Source organism: Rana temporaria, assembly GCF_905171775.1.
Source record: "Rana temporaria chromosome 4 unlocalized genomic scaffold, aRanTem1.1 chr4w, whole genome shotgun sequence".
In the NCBI taxonomy this organism is placed as follows: Eukaryota; Metazoa; Chordata; class Amphibia; order Anura; family Ranidae; genus Rana; species Rana temporaria.
The window spans coordinates 1,156,438-1,178,528 of NW_024404459.1; the positions used below are offsets into that span (position 1 = coordinate 1,156,438).

Genomic DNA, 22,091 nt, shown 5'->3' on the forward strand with positions numbered 1-22,091 from the left:
ATGATCTGTATGGAAGCCCCCAGTGTGTGAAAAGGGGGTGGAGATTTAATTGTTCTTTGATTGAGGATTAGCTTGTAAACTGTATATATAACTAGCAGCATGCTGCCATTAAAGTGTCTCTTGTTCCAGCAGTAAGCTTGGCTCATGTGTGGATTATTGGGCGATCCCAGGAATATTCCTCCTCGTGGAATATTGGGTGATTTTCTTTATGGAAAGAAGGGAATGTTTGACGGGGATATCATTCTACTACCGTCACAACTGGTTGACAGCAGCGGGATTTTCCCTTCTACTCTCCTTTACACCCGAATTCCAAGCAGACACTGGAAGAACTACTGGAAGTTCGTGGAAGAATTGCTAGCAACAAAACCAAGCGGGTCATCATAGCAGAATTAATGGAGCTAGACCAGGAGAACTTGGTTGCAGCAACGCCAGCAGTACAAGAGATGGAGACACCAGTGATTCAGGAAGAGGAATCACCAGCCAACAAAGTAATGAGAGAGAAGCTAGCATGGTTCGGTCCGAACCCAACGGCGGATGTGGTGCTGAAAGTGATGGACCTGTTAGCAAAGGCAGAGCTACAGGAGGCTAAACAAATAAGAGACGCGGAGCTACAGGAGGCTAAACAAATAAGAGATGCAGAGCTACAATTAAAACTGGCAGCAGTCCAACAAGCAGCCGCACATTCTCCAAACAGTGAGTACAGCACAGCAGACACAAGGAAGATTCCGTTTAGCACTTTTAAAGCTTTTGATGAAAAAGACTGTGAAATTGATAACTACCTGGCAGATTTTGAGCGACAATGTAACCTGCACCGAATAGCTAGAGGAGAGTGGGTTTCAATATTGTCAGGCAAACTGTCAGGTAAAGCTTCTGATGCTTTCCGGACCGTGCCAGATCAGGATATCCATAGCTACGCCCGGGTTAAAGAAGTGCTCCTGGCTCGTTATGCAGTAACCCCAGATACCTACCGACAGAAGTTCAGGGACTCACGCAAAACCACGAAAGACTCTTACGTGGAATGGGCATGCCAGTTATCCCTGTCGGCCTCTAACTGGGTTAACGGCAGCCAGGCCACCACCGCAGAGGACATTTTGCAACTAATGCTCCTGGAGCAATTTTACAATCACATCCAGACGGATGTCAAAGACTGGGTGAGAGATCGCAGGCCCATGACTCTACCAGAGGCCGCTAAGTTGGCGGATGAATATGCGGATACTCGCAAGATGAACCAGGTCACACCACGGGTACAACCTCCACGACCAACGGCACCCTCACACCCACCAGCCGCTAGATACCAACCTCCTAACAGACCGGTGACATCTAGCCCTCGCTATCCACGCCAGGAGGACAACGAACAACGCTGCTTCCGGTGCAAACAGCTGGGTCACTTCAAGCAGAATTGCCCCATGAACGACAACACCAGGTCAAATTGGTCTCAACCTGGGTACCGCCCACCAGCAGCAGCCCATTGTGTAGACTCGGCTTGGGATCCCAGGAGCTGGGTCAGGAAGAACCATTGGGCACCCCTTACGAAGCCCTCATGGTACAATCTGTTATTACGGACAACAGGGAACACCATTGTCAGCTGGTCATGGGTAACGGAAAAACCGCCCGGGGATTAAGAGACAGCCGGGTGGGCGACAGCCATGAGCCGGAGGGGCCCTGGAGGGAGCTGGGCAGAAAGAGGCACCGCCGGCTACCCTCCAAGAAGAAGAGGTCCTGGAAGCCGTATAACAAGCTGACCTGGGAGGAGAAGAAGCGACTGGAGGAGAGGGAGTCGCAGCGGGCGTCCCAGATGCAGGCCGAGATGTTCGCCAAGGGCCCACCGGTGGCCCCTTACACCACCACCCAGTTCCTGATGATGAAGTACCACATGGAGAGCCTGCAGGACATGAGCAAGCAGGAGCTGATCCGTGAGTACATGGAGCTGGAGAAGTGCATAAGCCGCATGGAGGAGGAGAACAACCGCCTGAGGTCACAGCAGGCCGACCCCCCCAGGCTCCATGAACTGGAGATGGAGCTGGAGAAGCTCAAAGAGGAGAACCGGCGGCTGCGGAGGGAGCAGGGGGTGGCTGACCCTATGGGGCACTGATCCAAACCCCCCTCCCCCCCCGGACTCTGAGCACCAGTGCTACAGCATTTCAACAAATATCAATTTTTCTTTTTATGAATCTCTTGTGATTGTCACTTCAGAGCCATAACCTGCCCCCTCCCATAGCGGGACACCTATACGGCGGCGCACAGACCCATTCGCCGTCTTCACACTGACTTCTGGTGACTCTGCAGATCGCACAAAGACTTGGGGACTGACCGGCGTGTGATCTGACGACCCGGTGGCATACCGGAGTCTGAAGCAGTTGCCAAGGGAGGTTAGTTACGCCACCATTGAAAGAGTGTTTGGCCTTGGTATGGGCACTCAAAAAGCTCACACCTTACCTTTATGGCCGGGCTTTCACTCTCATCACCGATCACAACCCCTTGGTGTGGCTTAACCGGGTTTCAGGGGACAACGCCCGTTTGCTACGCTGGAGCTTGGCCTTAAAGCCCTTTGACTTTACAATTCATTATCGCCCAGGCAAGCAAAACAGGAATGCCGATGGATTGTCACGCCAAACGGAGTTAACCTCGGACTAAAAGCTCTGAACCTGTCAACCCTACTGGACCAGGAAAGGTCCAACGAGTTGCCGGAGCAGGGAGAAAAAGGGGGGCCATTGTGAAGGACTTTTTGCCTATATGCTTCAGTTTAATTCTCCCTGCTAGTTTAATGCTGTGTGTGTTAGAGGTAAAAGGTGATCTCATGTGTGACTCATTCCTCTGCCTAACAGACTGTTGAAATGATTAGATAAGTGTCTCATGTTAATTATTCTGATTGCTTCATTGTGGTAATTACCTCTTCTATATGCGGGGCCAAGCTGTCTAGATAACGTATTCTGTTACAACTAGTAATTAACTTCACTGATGTCATTATCTAAAGAAATGTGTCTTCAGGGTCGGCGCCAAAGTGTCTACCTATGATCTGTATGGAAGCCCCCAGTGTGTGAAAAGGGGGTGGAGATTTCATTGTTCTTTGATTGAGGAGTAGCTTGTAAACTATGGGGGTTATCCACAAAGCCGCGGCGCAACGTAACTTTTCGAAATTTAAGTTACTCCGCCGCAAAATTCCCAAGTTAGGTGCCGATCCACAAAGCACTTACCTGGAACTTTGCGGCGCTGTAACTTAAATCCGTCCGGCGCAAGGCGTTCCTATTCAAATGGGCGAGTCCCATTTAAATTAGGCACGCTCCCGCGCCGGACGTACTGCGCATGCTCCGTCGGGTAACTTACCCGACGTGCATTGCGCTAACTGACGTCGCTCCGACGTCATTTGCTTAGACGTTAACGTAAATGGCGTCCAGCGCCATTCACGGACGTCTTACGCAAACGACGTAGAATTTTAAATTCGACGCAGGAACGACGGCCATACTTAACATGGCTTAAGACAACTAGGGCTTAGCCCTAGTTTTACGCGGCGGAACTCGACGTAAACGACGTAGATTTAGAGCGACGGGCCCGTCGGAGCGTTCGTGGATCGCCGTAACTGGTCATTTGCATATTCTACGCCGGCCGCAATGGCCTCGCCACCTAGCGGCCGGCCTAGAATTGCATCCTTAAGATCCGACAGTGTAATTCAATTACACATGTCGGATCTTCGTCCTAACTATGGGAAACTGAGTCTGTGGATCAGTTCCATAGTTAGGACCAGGGATACGACGGAGTAACAGCAGTTACTCCGCCGTATCTCTTTTGAGGATCTGGCCCCGTATATATAACTAGCAGCATGCTGCCATTAAAGTATCTCTTGTTCCAGCAGTAAGCTCTGACTCATGTGTTGATTATTGGGCGATCCCAGGAATATTCCTCCTCGTGGAATATTGGGTGATTTTCTTTATGGGAAGAAGGGAATGTTTGACGGGGATATCATTCTACTACCGTCACAGTATAGTATAGAGTTCCCCTATAGGAAGGTACAAAGTATAGTATAGAGTTCTCCTATAGGAAGGTACAACGTATAGTATAGAGTTCCCCTATAGGAAGCCACAAAGTATAGTATAGAGTTCCCCTATAGGAAGCCACAAAGTATAGTATAGAGTTCTCCTATAGGAAGGTATAAAGTATAGTATAGAGTTCCCCTATAGGAAGGTACAAAGTATAGTACAGGCATACCCCGCTTTTACGTACACAATGGGACCGGGGCATGTATGTAAAGCGAAAATGTACTTAAAGTGAAGCAATACCTTTTTTCACTTCTAAATGTGTGCACTGCATTGCAATAGTCATTTACAAGCATAACTGATATGAATAATGCATTGATAACTAAAATAAACACAATATTCAAATAAAAATTGTAAGCTTACCCCATCTCGTTGTTGCAAGGCCAGAGCAGCTGAGATAATTCATTGTGGTAGGAAGGGTGAAGGCATACAGGTATCTTCTGTTTCACTAGTCAAATCTTCAAAGGCGAGACGCTTTCTTGCTGGCGAAATGGGTGTACTACAAGAAGAAATCAGAGTAGGAGCAGGACTTGATGGTGATGTCAGAGCTGGAAATGGACTGTCAGGTATGCAGGTATCTTCTGTTTCACAAGTCAAGTCTTCAAAAATGAGGCGCTTTCTTGCTGGAGAATTGGGTGTACTACAAGTAGCAATAGGAGCAGGACACGGTGGTGATGTCAGAGCTGGAAACAGACTGTCAGTTGATGATGATCCGCGTGCTGATGGACTTTTAGAAAAGTATGTTTCTATGGAGGTTTGAAGTGTAGCTCTCTTTTTCTCCCTGTAGATTTCTTTGTAACAGGCATAAGCCCCTGAGATGTTAGCATTGACTTTGGAACTTCTTTCAAAATCCCTATCATGCTTTTCAAATAGAGCCATGGCGCTATCAAGATGACGGAAAGCTTCAAAGAGAATTTTTGTTGTTAAACCTTCAGGCTGATGATCAATGATCTCAACCCCATCCTGCACATCTTCTTCTCTCTCCTCTTCAAGTTCTAGAAGATCTTCATTGCTGAGGGACTCTGTGTGGGACGCAAGCAGTTCAGCAACATCTTCTGGCTCCACTTCCAGCTCTAACTGCCTTGCCATATCTACAATATTTTCAGTAACAGTAGCTACATGATCTTCACAGCCTTCTGAATCATCAACTAACTGTGGGCATAATTTTTTCCAGGCCCTTTTCATTGTGGTTTCCTTTATGTCATTCCAAGCATCTCTTATAGTTTTAATGCAATCCAAGATGTTGTAGCTTTTCCAGAATTTGGATAGGACTTCTTTACCGTCTCCTTCTTCTTTGTCTATTGCTGCAATACACTTAATGAATGTTCTTTTTAAGTAGTTTAACTTGAAGGCGGCAATGACGCATTGATCCATTGGCTGCAGTAGTGAGGTAGTATTTGGTGGTAGGAACTGCACTCGAATGTTAGGGTTCAGCTCATCTAGTGTTCGAGGGTGTCCAGGGGCATTATCAACAAGCAGCAATATGTGGAAAGGGATATTGTTGTCCTTGCAATAGGCTTTCACCTCTGGAACAAAGCAGGTGTCAAACCAATCTTCAAAAAGGGCTGCAGTAACCCATGCTTTTTTGTTAGCTCTCCAATGCACTGGAAGCCTAGTTTTAACGTAGTTCTTCAAAGCTCTTGGATTTTCCCATCTGTAAATTAGCAAAGGCTTTAGCTTTAAGGTACCAGAAGCATTGCCACCTAACAGAAGGGTTATTCTATCTTTAGCTGGCTTGTAGCCTGGCATTGATCTTTCCTGTATTGCGATAAAGGTTCTTGCAGGCATCTTCTTCCAGAATAGACCAGTCTCATCCACATTAAAAATCTGATCCATGGAGTAGCCTCCATCTTGAATAATTTTGGCAAGCTCTCTTGGATAGCTTTCTGCAGCCTTATGATCTGCAGCAGCTGCCTCTCCTTGTATTTTAATGTTATGTAGGTTAGACCTTTTCTTGAACCTATCAAACCATCCACGGCTTGCAGAAAATTCTGCATCCTTTGCTGTCTCACCTTTCTTAGCCTTCAGGTCATTGAACAGACTTAAGGCTTTAGTTTGTATAATTGCCTGGTTGACAGGAACATGACGTGTAGTCTGATTTTCTATCCAAAGTATTAAGAGTCTCTCCATGTCTGCAACAATGCTATCTCTTTTTCGAATTGTTGTTGTGTTAACAGGTGTAGCACTCTTAATTTCTGCAAGAAGTTTTTCTCTGTTTTTTATGACGGTGTTAACTGTAGTCCGAGTGTAGCCTAGCCTTCGGCCTATTTCAGCTTGAGTTACACCTTCATCATACAACTTAATCATTTTAGCCTTCATATCCAAAGTAATTGATTTACGGCTTTTTTTGGTACTATCTGCCATTATTCAATGCGTACCTGGCAAGCAATGCTGGGCTGGCTGGCGGACACCTCTGGGCAATGCTGGGCTGGCACCTCTGGGTCTTGGTGCTGGCTGGCAGGCACCTCTGGGCCTTGGTACTGGCTAGTGGGTACCTCTGGGCCTTGGTACTGGCTGGCAGGCACCTATGTGCCTTGATGCTGGCTAGCAGGCACCTATGGGCCTTGGTGCTGGCTGGTGGGTACCTATGGGCCTTGATGCTGGCTGGTGGGTACCTCTGGGCCTTGGTACTGGCTGGCAGGCACCTATGTGCCTTGATGCTGGCTAGCAGGCACCTATGGGCCTTGGTGCTGGCTGGTGGGTACCTATGGGCCTTGATGCTGGCTGGTGGGTACCTCTGGGCCTTGGTACTGGCTGGCAGGCAGCTATGGGCCTTGATGCTGGCTAGCAGGCAACTATGGGCCTTGGTGCTGGCTGGCGGGCACCTCTGGGCTGGCAGGCACGATGGGTACCTGTAACAATGAAAATAACAGTGGGGGGGTCAGGGGCTATGATGTGGGTCCAGGGCTGGTAGTGGGGGGGGTCAGGGCCAATAGCAGGGGGGGCGTACGGTACTTACGATTATGCAGACTGTGGCTGGTGAACAGCTCTGGGCTGGCGGCACCTCTGAGCAGCGCTGGGATTGCTGACAGGCTGGTGGGTACCTCTGGGCCTTGGTGCTTGCTGGCAGGCACCTCTGGGCCTTGGTGCTGGCTGACGGGCACCTCTGGGCTGGCAGGCACGATGGGTACCTGTAACAATGAAAATAACAGTGGGGGGGTCAAGGGGCTATGATGTGGGTCCAGGGCTGGTAGTGGGGGGGGGGTCAGGGCCAATAGCAGGGGGGGCGTACGGTACTTACGATTATGCAGACTGTGGCTGGTGAACAGCTCTGGGCTGGCGGCACCTTTGAGCAGCGCTGGGATTGCTGACAGGCTGGTGGGTACCTCTGGGCCTTGGTGCTTGCTGGCAGGCACCTCTGGGCCTTGGTGCTGGCTGACGGGCACCTCTGGGCTGGCAGGCACGATGGGTACCTGTAACAATGAAAATAACAGTGGGGGGGTCAAGGGGCTATGATGTGGGTCCAGGGCTGGTAGTGGGGGGGGGGGGTCAGGGCCAATAGCAGGGGGGGCGTACGGTACTTACGATTATGCAGACTGTGGCTGGTGAACAGCTCTGGGCTGGCGGCACCTTTGAGCAGCGCTGGGATTGCTGACAGGCTGGTGGGTACCTCTGGGCCTTGGTGCTTGCTGGCAGGCACCTCTGGGCCTTGGTGCTGGCTGACGGGCACCTCTGGGCTGGCAGGCACGATGGGTACCTGTAACAATGAAAATAACAGTGGGGGGGTCAAGGGGCTATGATGTGGGTCCAGGGCTGGTAGTGGGGGGGGGGTCAGGGCCAATAGCAGGGGGGGCGTACGGTACTTACGATTATGCAGACTGTGGCTGGTGAACAGCTCTGGGCTGGCGGCACCTCTGAGCAGCGCTGGGATTGCTGACAGGCTGGTGGGTACCTCTGGGCCTTGTTGCTTGCTGGCAGGCACCTCTGGGCCTTGGTGCTGGCTGACGGGCACCTCTGGGCTGGCAGGCACGATGGGTACCTGTAACAATGAAAATAACAGTGGGGGGGTCAAGGGGCTATGATGTGGGTCCAGGGCTGGTAGTGGGGGGGGTCAGGGCCAATAGCAGGGGGGGCGTACGGTACTTACGATTATGCAGACTGTGGCTGGTGAACAGCTCTGGGCTGGCGGCACCTCTGAGCAGCGCTGGGATTGCTGACAGGCAATGCTGAGCACCTATGCTGAGCACCTCTGGGCCGACAGGCAATGCTGGACTGGCTTGCTGGCAACGCGCAGGACGTTTTGCCTCTTCCCTCACAACTCTGGGCGGCAGCTCCGCCCTCCAGATCATACTGCAGCTGCGCGGCGCGGGAATGTCCGTAATTGCGAGGCACTTTACGTACACTTGCGGGCATGTCCGTACTCGCGAGTGTACGTAAAGTGAGTGTCCGCAAAGCGGGGTATGCCTGTATAGAGTTCCCATATAGGAAGGTACAACGTATAGTATAGAGTTCCTCTATAGGAAGGTACAAAGTATAGTACAGAGTTCCCCTATAGGAAGGTACAAAGTATAGTATAGAGTTCCCCTATAGGAGGGTACAAAGTATAGTATAGAGTTCGGCTATAGGAAGGTACAAAGTATAGTATAGAGTTCCCCTATAGGAAGGTACAAAGTATAGTATAGAGTTCCCCTATAGGAAGGTACAAAGTATAGTATAGAGTTCCCCTATAGGAAGGTACAAAGTATAGTATAGAGTTCTCCTATAGGAAGGTACAAAGTATAGTATAGAGTTCTGCTATAGGAAGGTACAAAGTATAGTATAGAGTCCCCCTATAGGAAGGTACAAAGTATAGTATAGAGTTCCCCCATAGGAAGGTACAAAGTATAGTATAGAGTTCCCCTATAGGAAGGTACAAAGTATAGTATAGAGTTCCCCTATAGGAAGGTACAAAGTATAGTATAGAGTTCCCCTATAGGAAGGTACAAAGTATAGTATAGAGTTCCCCTATAGGAAGGTACAAAGTATAGTATATAGTTCTCCTATAGGAAGGTACAAAGTATAGTATAGAGTTCCCCTATAGGAAGGTACAAAGTATAGTATAGAGTTCCCCTATAGGAAGGTACAAAGTATAGTATATAGTTCCCCTATAGGAAGGTACAAAGTATAGTACAGAGTTCTCCTATAGGAAGGTACAAAGTATAGTATAGAGTTCCCCTATAGGAAGGTACAAAGTATAGTATAGAGTTCTCCTATAGGAAGGTACAAAGTATAGTATAGACTGCCCCTATAGGAAGCCAAAAAGTATTGTATAGAATTCCCCTATAGGAAGGTACAAAGTATAGTATAGAGTTCCCCTATAGGAAGGTACAAAGTATAGTATAGAGTTCCCCTATAGGAAGGTACAAAGTATAGTATAGAGTTCCCCTATAGGAAGGTACAAAGTATAGTATAGAGTTCCCCTATAGGAAAGTACAAAGTATAGTATAGAGTTCTCCTATAGGAAGGTACAAAGTATAGTATAGTGTTCCCCTATAGGAAGGTACAAAGTATAGTTTAGAGTTCTCCTATAGGAAGGTACAAAGTATAGTATAGAGTTCCCCTATAGGAAGGTACAAAGTATAGTACAGAGTTCTCCTATAGGAAGGTACAAAGTATAGTATAGAGTTCCCCTATAGGAAGGTACAAAGTATAGTATAGAGTTCCCCTATAGGAAGGTACAAAGTATAGTATAGAGTTCCCCTATAGGAAGCCACAAAAACTTCTGTTTTTACAATCACTTGCTTCCTTCTCTTGCCCAGGACTACATGTCCCATAAGCATTGCTCCTCACACATTACCTTTCTCAGGCATTTACTGACATGTATGGATGGTGTACTGAGCTGTATTTTCTGATATGTAAAGAAATAATGCATCCTGTATGCAGGCCAAATAATCCATTATGAAAATAGTTGCCAACTATTCCCATAATTGATTATAATCGATTAGCTGTTTCAGCCCTACATCTCTGATCTCCTACCAGTTCATTTCTTTATTCATGGACCTTAGTCAGAGAGTGAGGAAAAAGAGATTTTTAATACAGCTTACCTGTAAAATCTTTTTCTTGGAGTACATCACGGGACACAGAGCGGCATTCATTACTATATGGGTTATATGGAGTACCTTCAGGTGATGGACACTGGCAATCTCAAACAGGAAATGCCCCTCCCTATATAACCCCCTCCCATAGGAGGAGTACCTCAGTTTTGTAGCAAGCAGTATGCCTCCCAAAATGGTCCCCATAAGAGGGGTGGGAGCTCTGTGTCCCGTGATGTACTCCAAGAAAAAGATTTTACAGGTAAGCTGTATTAAAAATCTCTTTTTCTTTATCGTACATCACGGGACACAGAGCGGCATTCATTACTATATGGGATGTCCCAAAGCAATGCTTACAATGAGGGGAGGGAGAACATCTTCCAAAGACAAAAGGATTTAATTTAGAGATATACTCAAATCATAATAAATCCAACTTAGTTGAGAAAAATAAATTTTAAATTTTAAATTTAACTCAAAAAGGGGAGCCCCCGGAATCCGAGGGTCTCAAACTGCAGCCTGCAGCACTGCCTGCCCAAAGGCTGTATCAGTATTCCTTCTTACGTCCAACTGGTAGAATTTTGTAAACGTGTGGACAGAAGACCAGGTTGCCGCCTTGCAAACTTGAGCCATAGAGATCTGGTGGTGTGCTGCCCAGGAGGCGCCCATGGCCCTAGTAGAATGAGCCTTTAATGATAACGGAGGAGGCAACCCTTTCAAGCCATAGGCCTGAGTGATTAACTGTTTAATCCACCTTGATATGGTGGATTTTGCAGCTGCCTGCCCCTTCTTGGGCCCATCCGGTAAAATGAACAACACGTCTGTTTTCCGGATCTTCTCTGTAGCTTTAAGATAGGCCTTCATGGCCCTGACAATATCCAAGGTATGCAGCAACCCTTCCATTCTGGAAGTAGGTTTAGGAAAGAAGGATGGTAATACCAAATCCTGGTTTAGATGAAAACTGGATATAACCTTTGGTAGGAAGGAAGGATGAGGGTGGAGAACGACCTTGTCCTTATGAAAAATAAGATATGGTTCCTTACAGGATAAGGCCGCCAGTTCCGATACTCTTCTGGCGGAAACTATGGCGACCAAAAATACTAACTTCCTTGTCAGTAGAACCAAAGGAATTTCAGCCAACGGCTCAAAAGGTTGTTTCTGTAAACTTGACAGAACAAGATTTAAATCCCACTGACAAAGCGGGGATTTAACTGGAGGATTAATACGTAAGACCCCTTGAATGAAGGTCTTAACCAGCGAGTGGGTGGCCAGCGGCCGCTGAAACCACACTGACAAAGCTGAAATCTGTCCCTTGATTGTGCTTAATGCCAGTCCTTTATCCACTCCGAGCTGGAGAAAACTTAATACTCTATCGATGGTAAATTTGCGAGAAAGCCATCGCTTGGACTCACACCAGCCTACATAGGCCTTCCAGACCCTGTAGTAAATCACCCTAGAGACCGGTTTCCTGGCTCTGATTAGGGTAGAGATTACTTTCTGAGACAGACCTCTACCCCTGAGAATCAGGGATTCAGCTTCCAGGCCGTCAAATTTAGATGCCGTAAGGCAGGGTGGAGGATCGGACCTTGCGATAGCAGGTCTGGCCGTAGAGGAAGAGTCCAAGGGTCTCCCACTACCATCTTTAGGATTAGTGAATACCATGCCCTTCTGGGCCATGCTGGAGCTACCAGGATAACTGGTATGTGCTCCACCCTGATCCTGCGCAGCAGGCGGGGTAGTAATTGGAGCGGGGGAAATACATAAAGAAGTTTGAACTGATGCCAAGGGCAAACCAGCGCATCGGTTCCGCAGGCCATCGGATCCCTTGAGCGGGATATGAACCTGTCTAGCTTCTTGTTGAGTCTCGATGCCATGACATCCACGTCCGGCACTCCCCATCTTTGGCAGAGTGTCTGAAAGACCTGTGGATGTAGAGACCATTCCCCCCCCGGCAACAGAGTCTGGCGACTTAAGAAGTCCGCCTGAAGGTTGTCCACTCCTGGAATGAATATTGCCGATATGCAGGGCACATGAGCCTCTGCCCACAGGAGAATCAAGCTCACCTCTCTCTGAGCGGCTTGACTCTTGGTTCCCCCTTGGTGATTTATGTATGCCACGGCCGTGGCATTGTCTGATTGAATTCTCACCGGGAACCCCTGCAATTTGGACGTCCAAGCCCTGAGGGCTAGTCGAGCAGCTCTGAGCTCCAAGATGTTGATGGGCAACTGCCTCTCTGGCTTTGCCCAAGTACCCTGGCAAATGCAACCATCCAAAATTGCTCCCCAGCCCGTCAGGCTGGCGTCTGTGGTTACTATCTTCCAAGCCACTGGGCTGAAAGACTTCCCCTTCACTAGATTCTGAGGGTCTAACCACCAACACAGACTTTGTCAGACTCTTGATGAGAGCGGCAAAGGGATATCCAAGGCCTGTGGCCTCCTGCTCCATGCTGACAGGATGGCTGCCTGCAGGATGCGAGTGTGGCTCTGGGCGTACGGTACAGCCTCGAATGTGGCCACCATCTTGCCTAGTAACCGCATACATAGGCGAATAGTCGGTTCTTTCTTGCTTAGAACCAGTAGGATTAATTCCTTGATGGTTTTGACCTTCATCAGAGGTAGAAACACCCTTTGTTGTTCTGTGTCTAACCTCATGCCGAGATATTCCAACTGCCTTGTGGGCTGGAATGCTGACTTTTCTCGATTTAGGACCCAGCCGAACCTCTCGAGGTATTGGACCGTGAGGGCCACTGCTCGTTCCAAGCCAGGAGACGAGTGATCTATGACTAGGAGGTCGTCCAGGTACGCTAGGATCGTGACCCCTTGGATCCTTAGCTTGGCTAGGATTGGAGCTAGGACCTTCGTGAACACCCGGGGGGCCGTAGCCAACCCAAAGGGAAGCGTCACGAATTGGAAATGACGCGAAGCCACCATAAAGCGTAGATATCTTTGATGTGGCTGATAAATTGGAACATGAAGGTAGGCATCCTTTATGTCTATGGACGCCATGAAGTCGTCCTTTTGGAGTGTGGCAGCTGCTGACCGCACGGATTCCATCCGAAATGAGCGGACCTTTAGGTATGCATTTACCATTTTTAGGTCCAAAATTGGCCTGACATCTCCATTGGACTTTGGGATGATGAATAGGTTGGAGTAGAAACCCAGCCCTTGTTCTAGGACTGGTACCTCTACTATTACTTCCTGGGAGAGTAGATGATTTAATGCCGTCATTAATGCGGCTCCCTTCTCCGGATCGTTTGGAATCCTTGACTCCTGGAAATGAGGAGGAGGAAACCTTAGGAAGTCTAATTTGTAGCCCGTGGCCACGGAAGACCGTACCCATTTGTCGGGAATGCTGGCTTCCCAAACCTCTGAAAAGAGACGCAGCCTTCCCCCCACCTTTGTGGGTGGGGGCGCCCCTTCATAAGGTCGGCTTGGGGGCTGGTTTTGCTGGTTTGCAAAACCACTGCTTCTTGCCTCTAGCAGCCTGTCCCTGCGATCTGCTGTTGAAGTTAAAGTTTGATCTCGCAGGAGGCCGTCGATACTGTTTGGCATTAGAGGGCCCCTGTCCAGGGGAGTGCTGTCGTTTAAACGCAGGCCCCTGAAACTTCTTCTTGGTTGGCAAAAGAGTACTTTTGCCGCTTGAAATGGTCTGAATGTATTTATCCAGGTCTTCTCCGAAGAGTCGTCCTCCATGGAAGGGGAACCCTACCAGGAGCTTCTTGCATGGGGGCTCGGCCTCCCAGCTCTTTAACCATAAGAGTCTTCTCATATGGATAAGGGATAACGATAAACGTGACGCTTGCTGGATAGAATCCTTAATCGCATCTACCGTAAAGCGTATGGCCCTAGGGACATCCGAAAATTCTTCTGCCTGCTGGGCAGGAATGAGTTTAAGCATCTGCTTAGTTTGACCTGATAATGCTTGTGCAACCCCAATCGCAGCCACAGCTGGCTGCACTACTGCCCCTGCAGTAGTGAAGGAGTTTTTAAGTAGTGCTTCCAAGCGTTTATCAACCGGATCCTTGAACACCTGTATGTTTTCTACAGGGCATGTTAAAGATTTGTTAACACATGAGATGGCTGCGTCCACCGTAGGGGTTGCCCATCTCTTGGAAAATTTATCTTCCATAGGATATAAGGCAGAGAATCTTTTAGGTGGTAAAAAGATTCTATCTGGCTTGATCCAATCTTGGAACAAAACTTCCTCTAGCAGAGGATGGATCGGAAAAACTGCGTTGTTTTGAGGCGCCCTTAGTGAGCCCAAAGCTGAAACAGTCGATACTTGGAGATCTGGTACTGGCAAGTTGAATGCACTATGGACCAAGTCCGTTAAGGCTTGAACCCACCAGCTCTCCCCTTGGGAGACTGCCCCAGACTCCCCTGTATCCGGATCCTCGATCCCCGAACCTGCTTGGTCCTTGTCCAAGAGGTCGTCCAATTCCCCTGTGGAAAGGACCTCCTCCTCTGAGGGTCCACGCTCGGGCGACGGAGATCTATTCCGTTTTCTGCCCCGCATAGCCATGGCTATCATTTTTTCCATTCTTTTTTCCATCTCCTTTAAAGAGGTGGACAATACCTCGTCCGTGACCACCCTAGGGTTGGACTGACCCGAGCCAGCTCCAGCCCCAGATCCCGATGGCCCCAAGGCTCCCTCTCGGGAAAGCAGCGGCATAACTTTGTCCGAGACCTCAGACTCTCTGGGGGAATCCCCACCTCTTGTACCCTCTGACCCGGATGCCATGGTACAATACCGAGGTACGCCTGCTAACTTATCGGTGTTTGGAACTATAAATAGTTATTGCCCAAAAACCTGTTTGGGGGATAAAAAATGCCTTCTTTCCCTTTAATGGTTCCTTTTTTTTTTTTTTTTTTCAAACCCAAGAGAGAAAAAACATTCTGTCCCCCTTAGTAGTATTGCCAAAAAACTGCTGAGATAGAAAAGAACAGCCTATTCTAGGCTCCAAGACAGTCTTATGAAGACTGTAATATCTTTTTTGGCCACTGTGTGTCCTCGGCGCCCCGTGCTGCCGCTCTGGTCTCTTCCTCCTCAGTTCCAGCATAAACTGAGCTGATGAAACGAATGGAAGGGCCGCCCCTTCCTTAAACCTACTGGCCCGCCCTTCCCCCCTCAGCTAACGGCGCGAAATTGCGCCCATAACACAGGGACGTGCGCGCGCCCGCCGACGGGGGGGGGGGGCTTGGGGCTAAGGGAGCCCACGAGGAGGCCAGCGTTTGCCTGTCATCCAGGCTAGGAGGAAGAACCGATGTAGCATCGCCTGGAGGCTTGCAGGTAAGCACAGCTCTCTTGAACACACACACACAGCCTCTCAATGCTTTTTAATACTACCAGGGAGGTCACCTCTTATGGGGAATAACACATAGAGCCATCCTATCATTAAGATATGTGACTTACTTTGCCAGATGCAGCGCATAACTTTAGGCATGTCCCCTGTGACCCCCCAGAAAAACCTGCTAAGAACCAAGTTCCGCAAGTTTCCCCTCACTTACCTGCTCCATGCCGCAGGACTTTGCCAAGCAAGAGGCCCAATCTTCCCCCATCTCCGTGGGGCGTCTAGACCTTCAGGCCCTGGGTTCCTATGAAGGATCCACTGTCCTGGGCCCATATAGCACTCTGGCAACAGAAACATTAGGCCCCCAAAGGTTTCTAAGTTCTGGGCCCAGGGTCCAGCTCTCTAAAAAGAAAGCATTATGGGCTATACCCCAATGGTTTGGGGTCCGGTTACTGACCACTTTAGCGCTGAGGCCTTTGGACAGAACCGGTTAGCTCACCTAATCCCAAGGATGTGGAGGCAAGCTAAACCATGACCAACACCTAAGACACTGGCGTAAAAACTGAGGTACTCCTCCTATGGGAGGGGGTTATATAGGGAGGGGAATTTCCTGTTTGAGATTGCCAGTGTCCATCACCTGAAGGTACTCCATATAACCCATATAGTAATGAACATGCCGCTCTGTGTCCCGTGATGTACGATAAAGAAACAAGGAGAACTGTCTTTTATAGGAGTGACAGTGATGAGGGGATTATAGGACGAGTGTCCCCACTCCCTCTATCACTCATTGCCATCTGCCCAACACAAGAAGTCCTGCACTTCCTTATTTAGTCCATGATTTAGTCATGAATAACAGCGGGGCTGAGCCCCACCAAAGGTCAGAGAGTGAGGATGGGGGGAGAACAACCAAAAATGAAGACTGGACTGATCCTGAAGACCTCCATCATTGGGTTACTGACTCCTCCCTCATTATCACTTTCTGTTTAAGGTTCCAAAGTCTGAGGATGTTATCACATTATTATCAACATGTAAAAGTCTGTGCTCCAATCAAATCATCAGATATAAAATGTCCAGCTGGTAGAAAATAGGAGCAAAAGACATAAGGCCTATGTAATGTCCAACTTATTATATAGAATACAACAGTTAGCATTGTAAAGTATCAGAATAATGTAATGTACAAGCAGGGGTGTCAAACTCAATTTCATTGTGGGCCGCATCAGCATTATAATTGTTATCAAAAGGGCGGTTGTATCTGTAAGATTAGATGTCCAGCGCATCCCCTTCCCTTACATTAGATGTCAAGAGCCACCCCACCATCAGAAGTTGAGTCCCCCACTTTCCCTTACATTACAATGCACCCCCCTTTTACTTATGCTGCTGCTGGGAAGAAGCTGGATGCATTGCTTGAAAGCAGAAAGTAGGGGTCTGGAGGAGGACCAGAGGAGGGCTGGGGCCCTCCTGCAGCTGCAGGAGAGGTTTGAGGGCTACATAAAATGGCCTGGAGGGCCAGATTCAGCCTGCAGGCCTTGTGTTTGTCACCTGTGACATACAGTATATAGTGCAGGGGTCAGAAGTATGTAATGTACAACATAGAGTATATAGTGCATGGGTCAGGAGTATATGATGTACAACATAGAGTATACAGTGGAAGGGTCAGGCGTATGTAAAGTACAATACAAATTATACAGTGTAAGGGCCAGGACTCATAATATTGGTATTCAGTAATCAGTGGAAGGTTAAATGTTCACATGAGACAAGTTGCAGAGATCCCACACCGCTGCCTCCCATCTCCTGAGACTGCACTCAGTGACTTGGGTCTGAGACTATACAGACATATCCCTCCACCCGGCACAGACAGCAAATAACAGAGCAAGTAACCCGGGAGAATTGTTCTGTCAGAGATCATACTAGACCCGGGCATGGGGCAGAAGACTCAAAGGACATACCCCAGGTGCCTAGGTCTAGTAACATCTATGGTGAAAATTAACATTTTGCTGCCAGCTGAACCCCAGAATCTCCATAAATCCAGTCTAGAGACATAAATTGTGTCTGCAGCACAGAGACGGGGAACACAGCTCAGGAAAGTGACCAGGGGATTACAGGCTGATATCACCCAGTCCCCGCCCTACTCTGGACCAATCAGTGAGCAGTATGGGTGGAGGAATGGATTTAGTGTTAATGACCCACCTGTGCTGATCTCTGTAAGAGTGCCGTCCTCTATAATTAGCCTTATTATTCCATCCTCCTCCATAGACTGCTGATCATCCCTCACATACCGCTCTTCTTTTTTCATCTCAACTTTAGGATCTCTCAGGTTTCCACTCTGAATATAGAATAAAAATGACATCAATGGTAACAATGCAGATAATGTACAGATCCTAATGATACTATCAGTGATTGTTCCTCATCTACCTGATGATGGTGGGGGATGGTGTGACCTTCCTGTGTGGAATCCCGGGAATACAGAGGACGGGGACATCTCTCTGGTGGGTTTCTGTAGCTGGAGGACTCCACCATGGTGTCCTGGTACAGATCTTTGTGTTCTTTTAGAGACTCTGACTCCTCCATCACCCCATCCTCATCATCCTCCTCTTTTATCTCTTCTTTAACATCAACTTTAGGATCTCTCAGGTTTCCACTCTGAATATAGAATAAAAATGGCATCAATGGTAACAATGCAGATAATGTACAGATCCTAATGATACGATCAGTGATTGGAGAAATAGACAGTGACATCCTGACACCTTATAGGAACCTGACACACACAATGATACAGTCACCATCCAGACACACCCCTTGTCTGTTACTGGATAATGTCCCAGAATCCTCCTCACCTCTCCTGTCAGCAGCTCCATCATCTTCTTGGTGACTTCTAGAATCTTCTCCATGTTGTGTCTCTCGGGTTTTAGGGAGTCACATGGAGGCTCTGTGATGGTCATGTGATCACCTGACTTCACAAGAGGAAATCTCTGTATTGAGAAACCAATAGGAATATCATGTTAGAATCCCAGAATCCTCCTCACCTCTCCGGTCAGGCCTGTGTATTATTAATAGAGATAAGAGTGATGTCATGTGACCTCCCAGAATCCTCACCTCTCCGGTCAGGTCTGTATTATTAATAGAGATAAGAGTGATGTCATGTGACCTCCCAGAATCCTCCTCACCTCTCCGGTCTGTGTATTATTAATAGAGATAAGAGTGATGTCATGTGACCTCCCAGAATCCCCCTCACCTCTCCGGTCAGGTCTGTATTATTAATAGAGATAACAGTGATGTCATGTGACCTCCCAGAATCCTCCTCACCTCTCTGGTCAGGTCTGTATTATTAATAGAGATAAGAGTGATGTCATGTGACCTCCCAGAATCCTCCTCACCTCTCCGGTCAGGTCTGTGTATTATTAATAGAGATAAGAGTGATGTCATGTGACCTCCCAGAATCCTCCTCACCTCTCCAGTCAGGTCTGTGTATTATTATTAGAGATAAGAGTGATGTCATGTGACCTCCGAGAATCCTCCTCACCTCTCCGGTCAGGTCTGTGTTTTATTAATAGAGATAAGAGTGATGTCATGTGACCTCCCAGAATCCTCCTCACCTCTCCGGTCAGGTCTGTGTTTTATTAATAGAGATAAGAGTGATGTCATGTGACCTCCCAGAATCCTCCTCACCTCTCCGGTCAGCAGGTAGATGATCTCCAGGGTGAGGTTTAGAATCCTCTCAGTCATGTGACTCCGGTCCTCCTCCATGCTGATTGGTCATGTGATGTATACAGATTTACCTGTGGACCAATAATTGATAAGAGAGAATGATCTGGACTGTACTGGTTGTATAATATTAGGATGGGGGTGTATGGGGGATAATATGAGGGGTTCTATCATGTAAGAACGCCCCCCAGTGGTCTTACACACAGAGGAACATTCAGTTTAGTGTTTGATATGTTTCTGGGGTCTGGGATCCTCCTTCCCTTTGGCCTTTAACATTTCCCCACCTATGGGGCCGGAACCTTCTCTTTATATTGGAGATGTGGGGGGAATAGGGGTGTGTTATGTAGACAGATAGCCAGATTCAGGTAGAGTTACGCCGGTGTATCAGTAGATACACCGTCATAACTCTGAATCTGCGCCGTCGTACATTTAAGTGTATTCTCAAATTGAGATACACTTAAATGTAGCTAAGATACGACCTCCTACGCCGTCGTATCTTAGCTGTCTATTTATGCCGGCCGCTAGGGGCGTGTACGCTGATTTACGCCTAGAATGCGTAAATCAGCAAGATACGCCTATTCACGAACATACGCTTGCCCGTCGCAGTAAAGATACGCCGTTTACGTAAGGTGTTTTCAGGTGTAAAGATATTCCACCAAAAAGATGGCACAGCCAATGTTAAGTATGGACGTCGGACTCGCGTAAAATTTTTACATTTTTACGTTGTTTGCATAAGTCGTCCGTGAATGGGGCTGGGCGTCATTTACGTTCACGTCAAAACCAATGAGTCTTTGCTGCGTAATTTTTAGCATGCGCACTGGGATACGTCCACGGACGGCGCATGCGCCGTTCGTTCAAAACGTCATTTACGTGGGGTCATGCTTTATTTACATAAAACACGCCCACCTCTTCACAATTTGAATTAGGCACGCTTACGCCGGGACATTTACACTACGCCGCCGTAACTTAGGACGCAAGTGCTTTGAGAATACAGCACTTGCCTCTCTAACTTACGGCGGCGTAGCGTATATGAGATACGCTACGCCTGCCTAACGTTAGGCACGGGTACGTGAATCTAGCTAATACATTTAGGGCCGGATTCAGGTAGCCCAGCGTAATGTTCTCCGTAAATTAGGGCGCAAGTTCCGTATTCAGAAAGAACTTGCGCCCTAAGTTACGGCGGCATAACGTATGTGCTCCGGCGTAAGCCCACCTAATTAAAATTTGGGTGATGTGTGCGTATTTTATTCAAATTTAGTGTGACCCCACGTATTTGCCTTTTTTTATGAACGGCGCATGCGCCGTTCGCAAAAGAATCCCAGTGTGCATGCTCGAAATTCCGTCGCAAATCACCAATGCTTTAGACGTGAACGTAACTTACGTACAGCCCTATTCGCTAACGACTTACGCAAACAACGTAAAAATTTCAAAATTCGAAGCGGGAACGACGTCCATATTTAACAATGCGTACGCCTCATAAGAGCCGGAGCAACCTTATGCCGAAAAAGACTAACGTAAACGACGTAAAAAAATTGCGCTGGGCGTACGTACGTTTGTGAATCGGCGTATCTACCTAATTAGCATATTCCTCGCATAAATCGACGGAAGCGCCACCTAGCGGCCAGCGTCAATATGCAGCCTAAGATACGACGGTGTAAGACACTTACGCCAGTCGGATCTTAGGGAAATCTATGCGTAACTGATTCTATGAATCAGGCGCATAGATACGACGCCGTAACTCAGAGATACGGCGGCGTATCTGGAGATACGACGGCGTATCTGGAGATACGCCGTCATATCTCCTACCTGAATCCGGCCCTTTATGTCTATATAAACCCCCCTATCCCCCCCACATCTCCAATATGAAGAGAATGTTCCGGCCCCATAGGCGGGGAAATGTTCTGACCCTGAGAGGGTTAATCTAGGTCTCCACACTATATATGTGTGTATCATCATCTGCTGGAGATAAAAGACGTCACAGTGACTATGGAGGAAGAGGACGGACATGACGGGGTTACTGGGTGTAAATAGAAAATAAGATCTTATTACCTCCTCTGCTGCCTCTTCCAGCAATGTCTTCTCTCTACTTCTTCCCGACTCACCTCTCACCCGGAACTTCCTGTTTGAAGCTGACATCACTTCCTGTCTTCCATAGAGACTTCCTATCTGCCATCTTGTGGAGATCAGAGAAACTGCAGAAACATCTCGTAGTGTGAACACGGCCTTGTGCTGTGTGTGTATGTACTGTATATCCTTATAGATGGGTCATCTCCACTCCCACCAAGGGGGATAGAAATATATTACTGCTCGGGGGAGGGGGGGAGACATTTTGGCCCCTTTGATTTTGCAGTAAAATTGATGTGAGATTTAGTCATGTAGAACATCTGTTATATGGATACAAAGAACCCCAGCTGAGAGTAAAGGGTGGAAATGGCTCCTGATCCCCAGATTTGGGCAATTATGTCCCCAATATAAATAGAAAAAAACCTGCGCTATGTGTAACAACTCAAATACCTCCAGAAATAACTTCTACCGGACTGCTGCTGTAACAAAGGTAGGTCTTCCCTTTATCACCTAGAAGATTGATTTATTGAGCTTCATGTACCCCTAAGGGCTTTAAGCATCATGTAAGGGGTTAAATGATGAATCCTGCGGGGTATTTGGCATGTCGAATGCCCTGAGAGATGAATTATATAGCATAGCAGGATTCATCATTTAACCCCTTACATGATGCTTAAAGTGGAGGTTCACCCGGAAATACCATTTTTTACCCTTAGATTGAGGCTCATTTTGTGAAGGGGAATCGGGTAGTTTTTTTAAAATCGAAGCTGTACTTACCGTTTTAGAGAGCGATCTTCTCCGCCGCTTCCGGGTATAGGCCGCGGGACTGGGCGTTCCTATTTTGATTGACAGGCTTCCGACGGTCGCATACATCGCGTCACGAGTAGCCAAACATCATTGCGCAGGCACAGTATAGAGCCGCACCGACGTTCGGCTTCTTTCGGCTACTCGTGACGCGATGCATGCGACCATCGGAAGCCTGTCAATCAAAATAGGAAC

The 22,091-nt window shown here is 47.9% G+C and overlaps 1 protein-coding gene across 1 annotated transcript; it reads right to left on the bottom strand.

Annotated features, from left to right (window-relative positions):
- Positions 1 to 4,197: 4,197 nt before the first annotated feature.
- On the bottom strand, positions 4,198 to 6,793 carry LOC120921809 (tigger transposable element-derived protein 1-like). The gene has a single exon (XM_040334309.1). It carries the CDS (start codon positions 6,393 to 6,395, stop codon positions 4,434 to 4,436), a length of 1,962 nt encoding a protein of 653 aa, XP_040190243.1. The 5' UTR covers positions 6,396 to 6,793; the 3' UTR covers positions 4,198 to 4,433.
- Between the last annotated feature and the right edge of the window lie 15,298 nt (positions 6,794 to 22,091).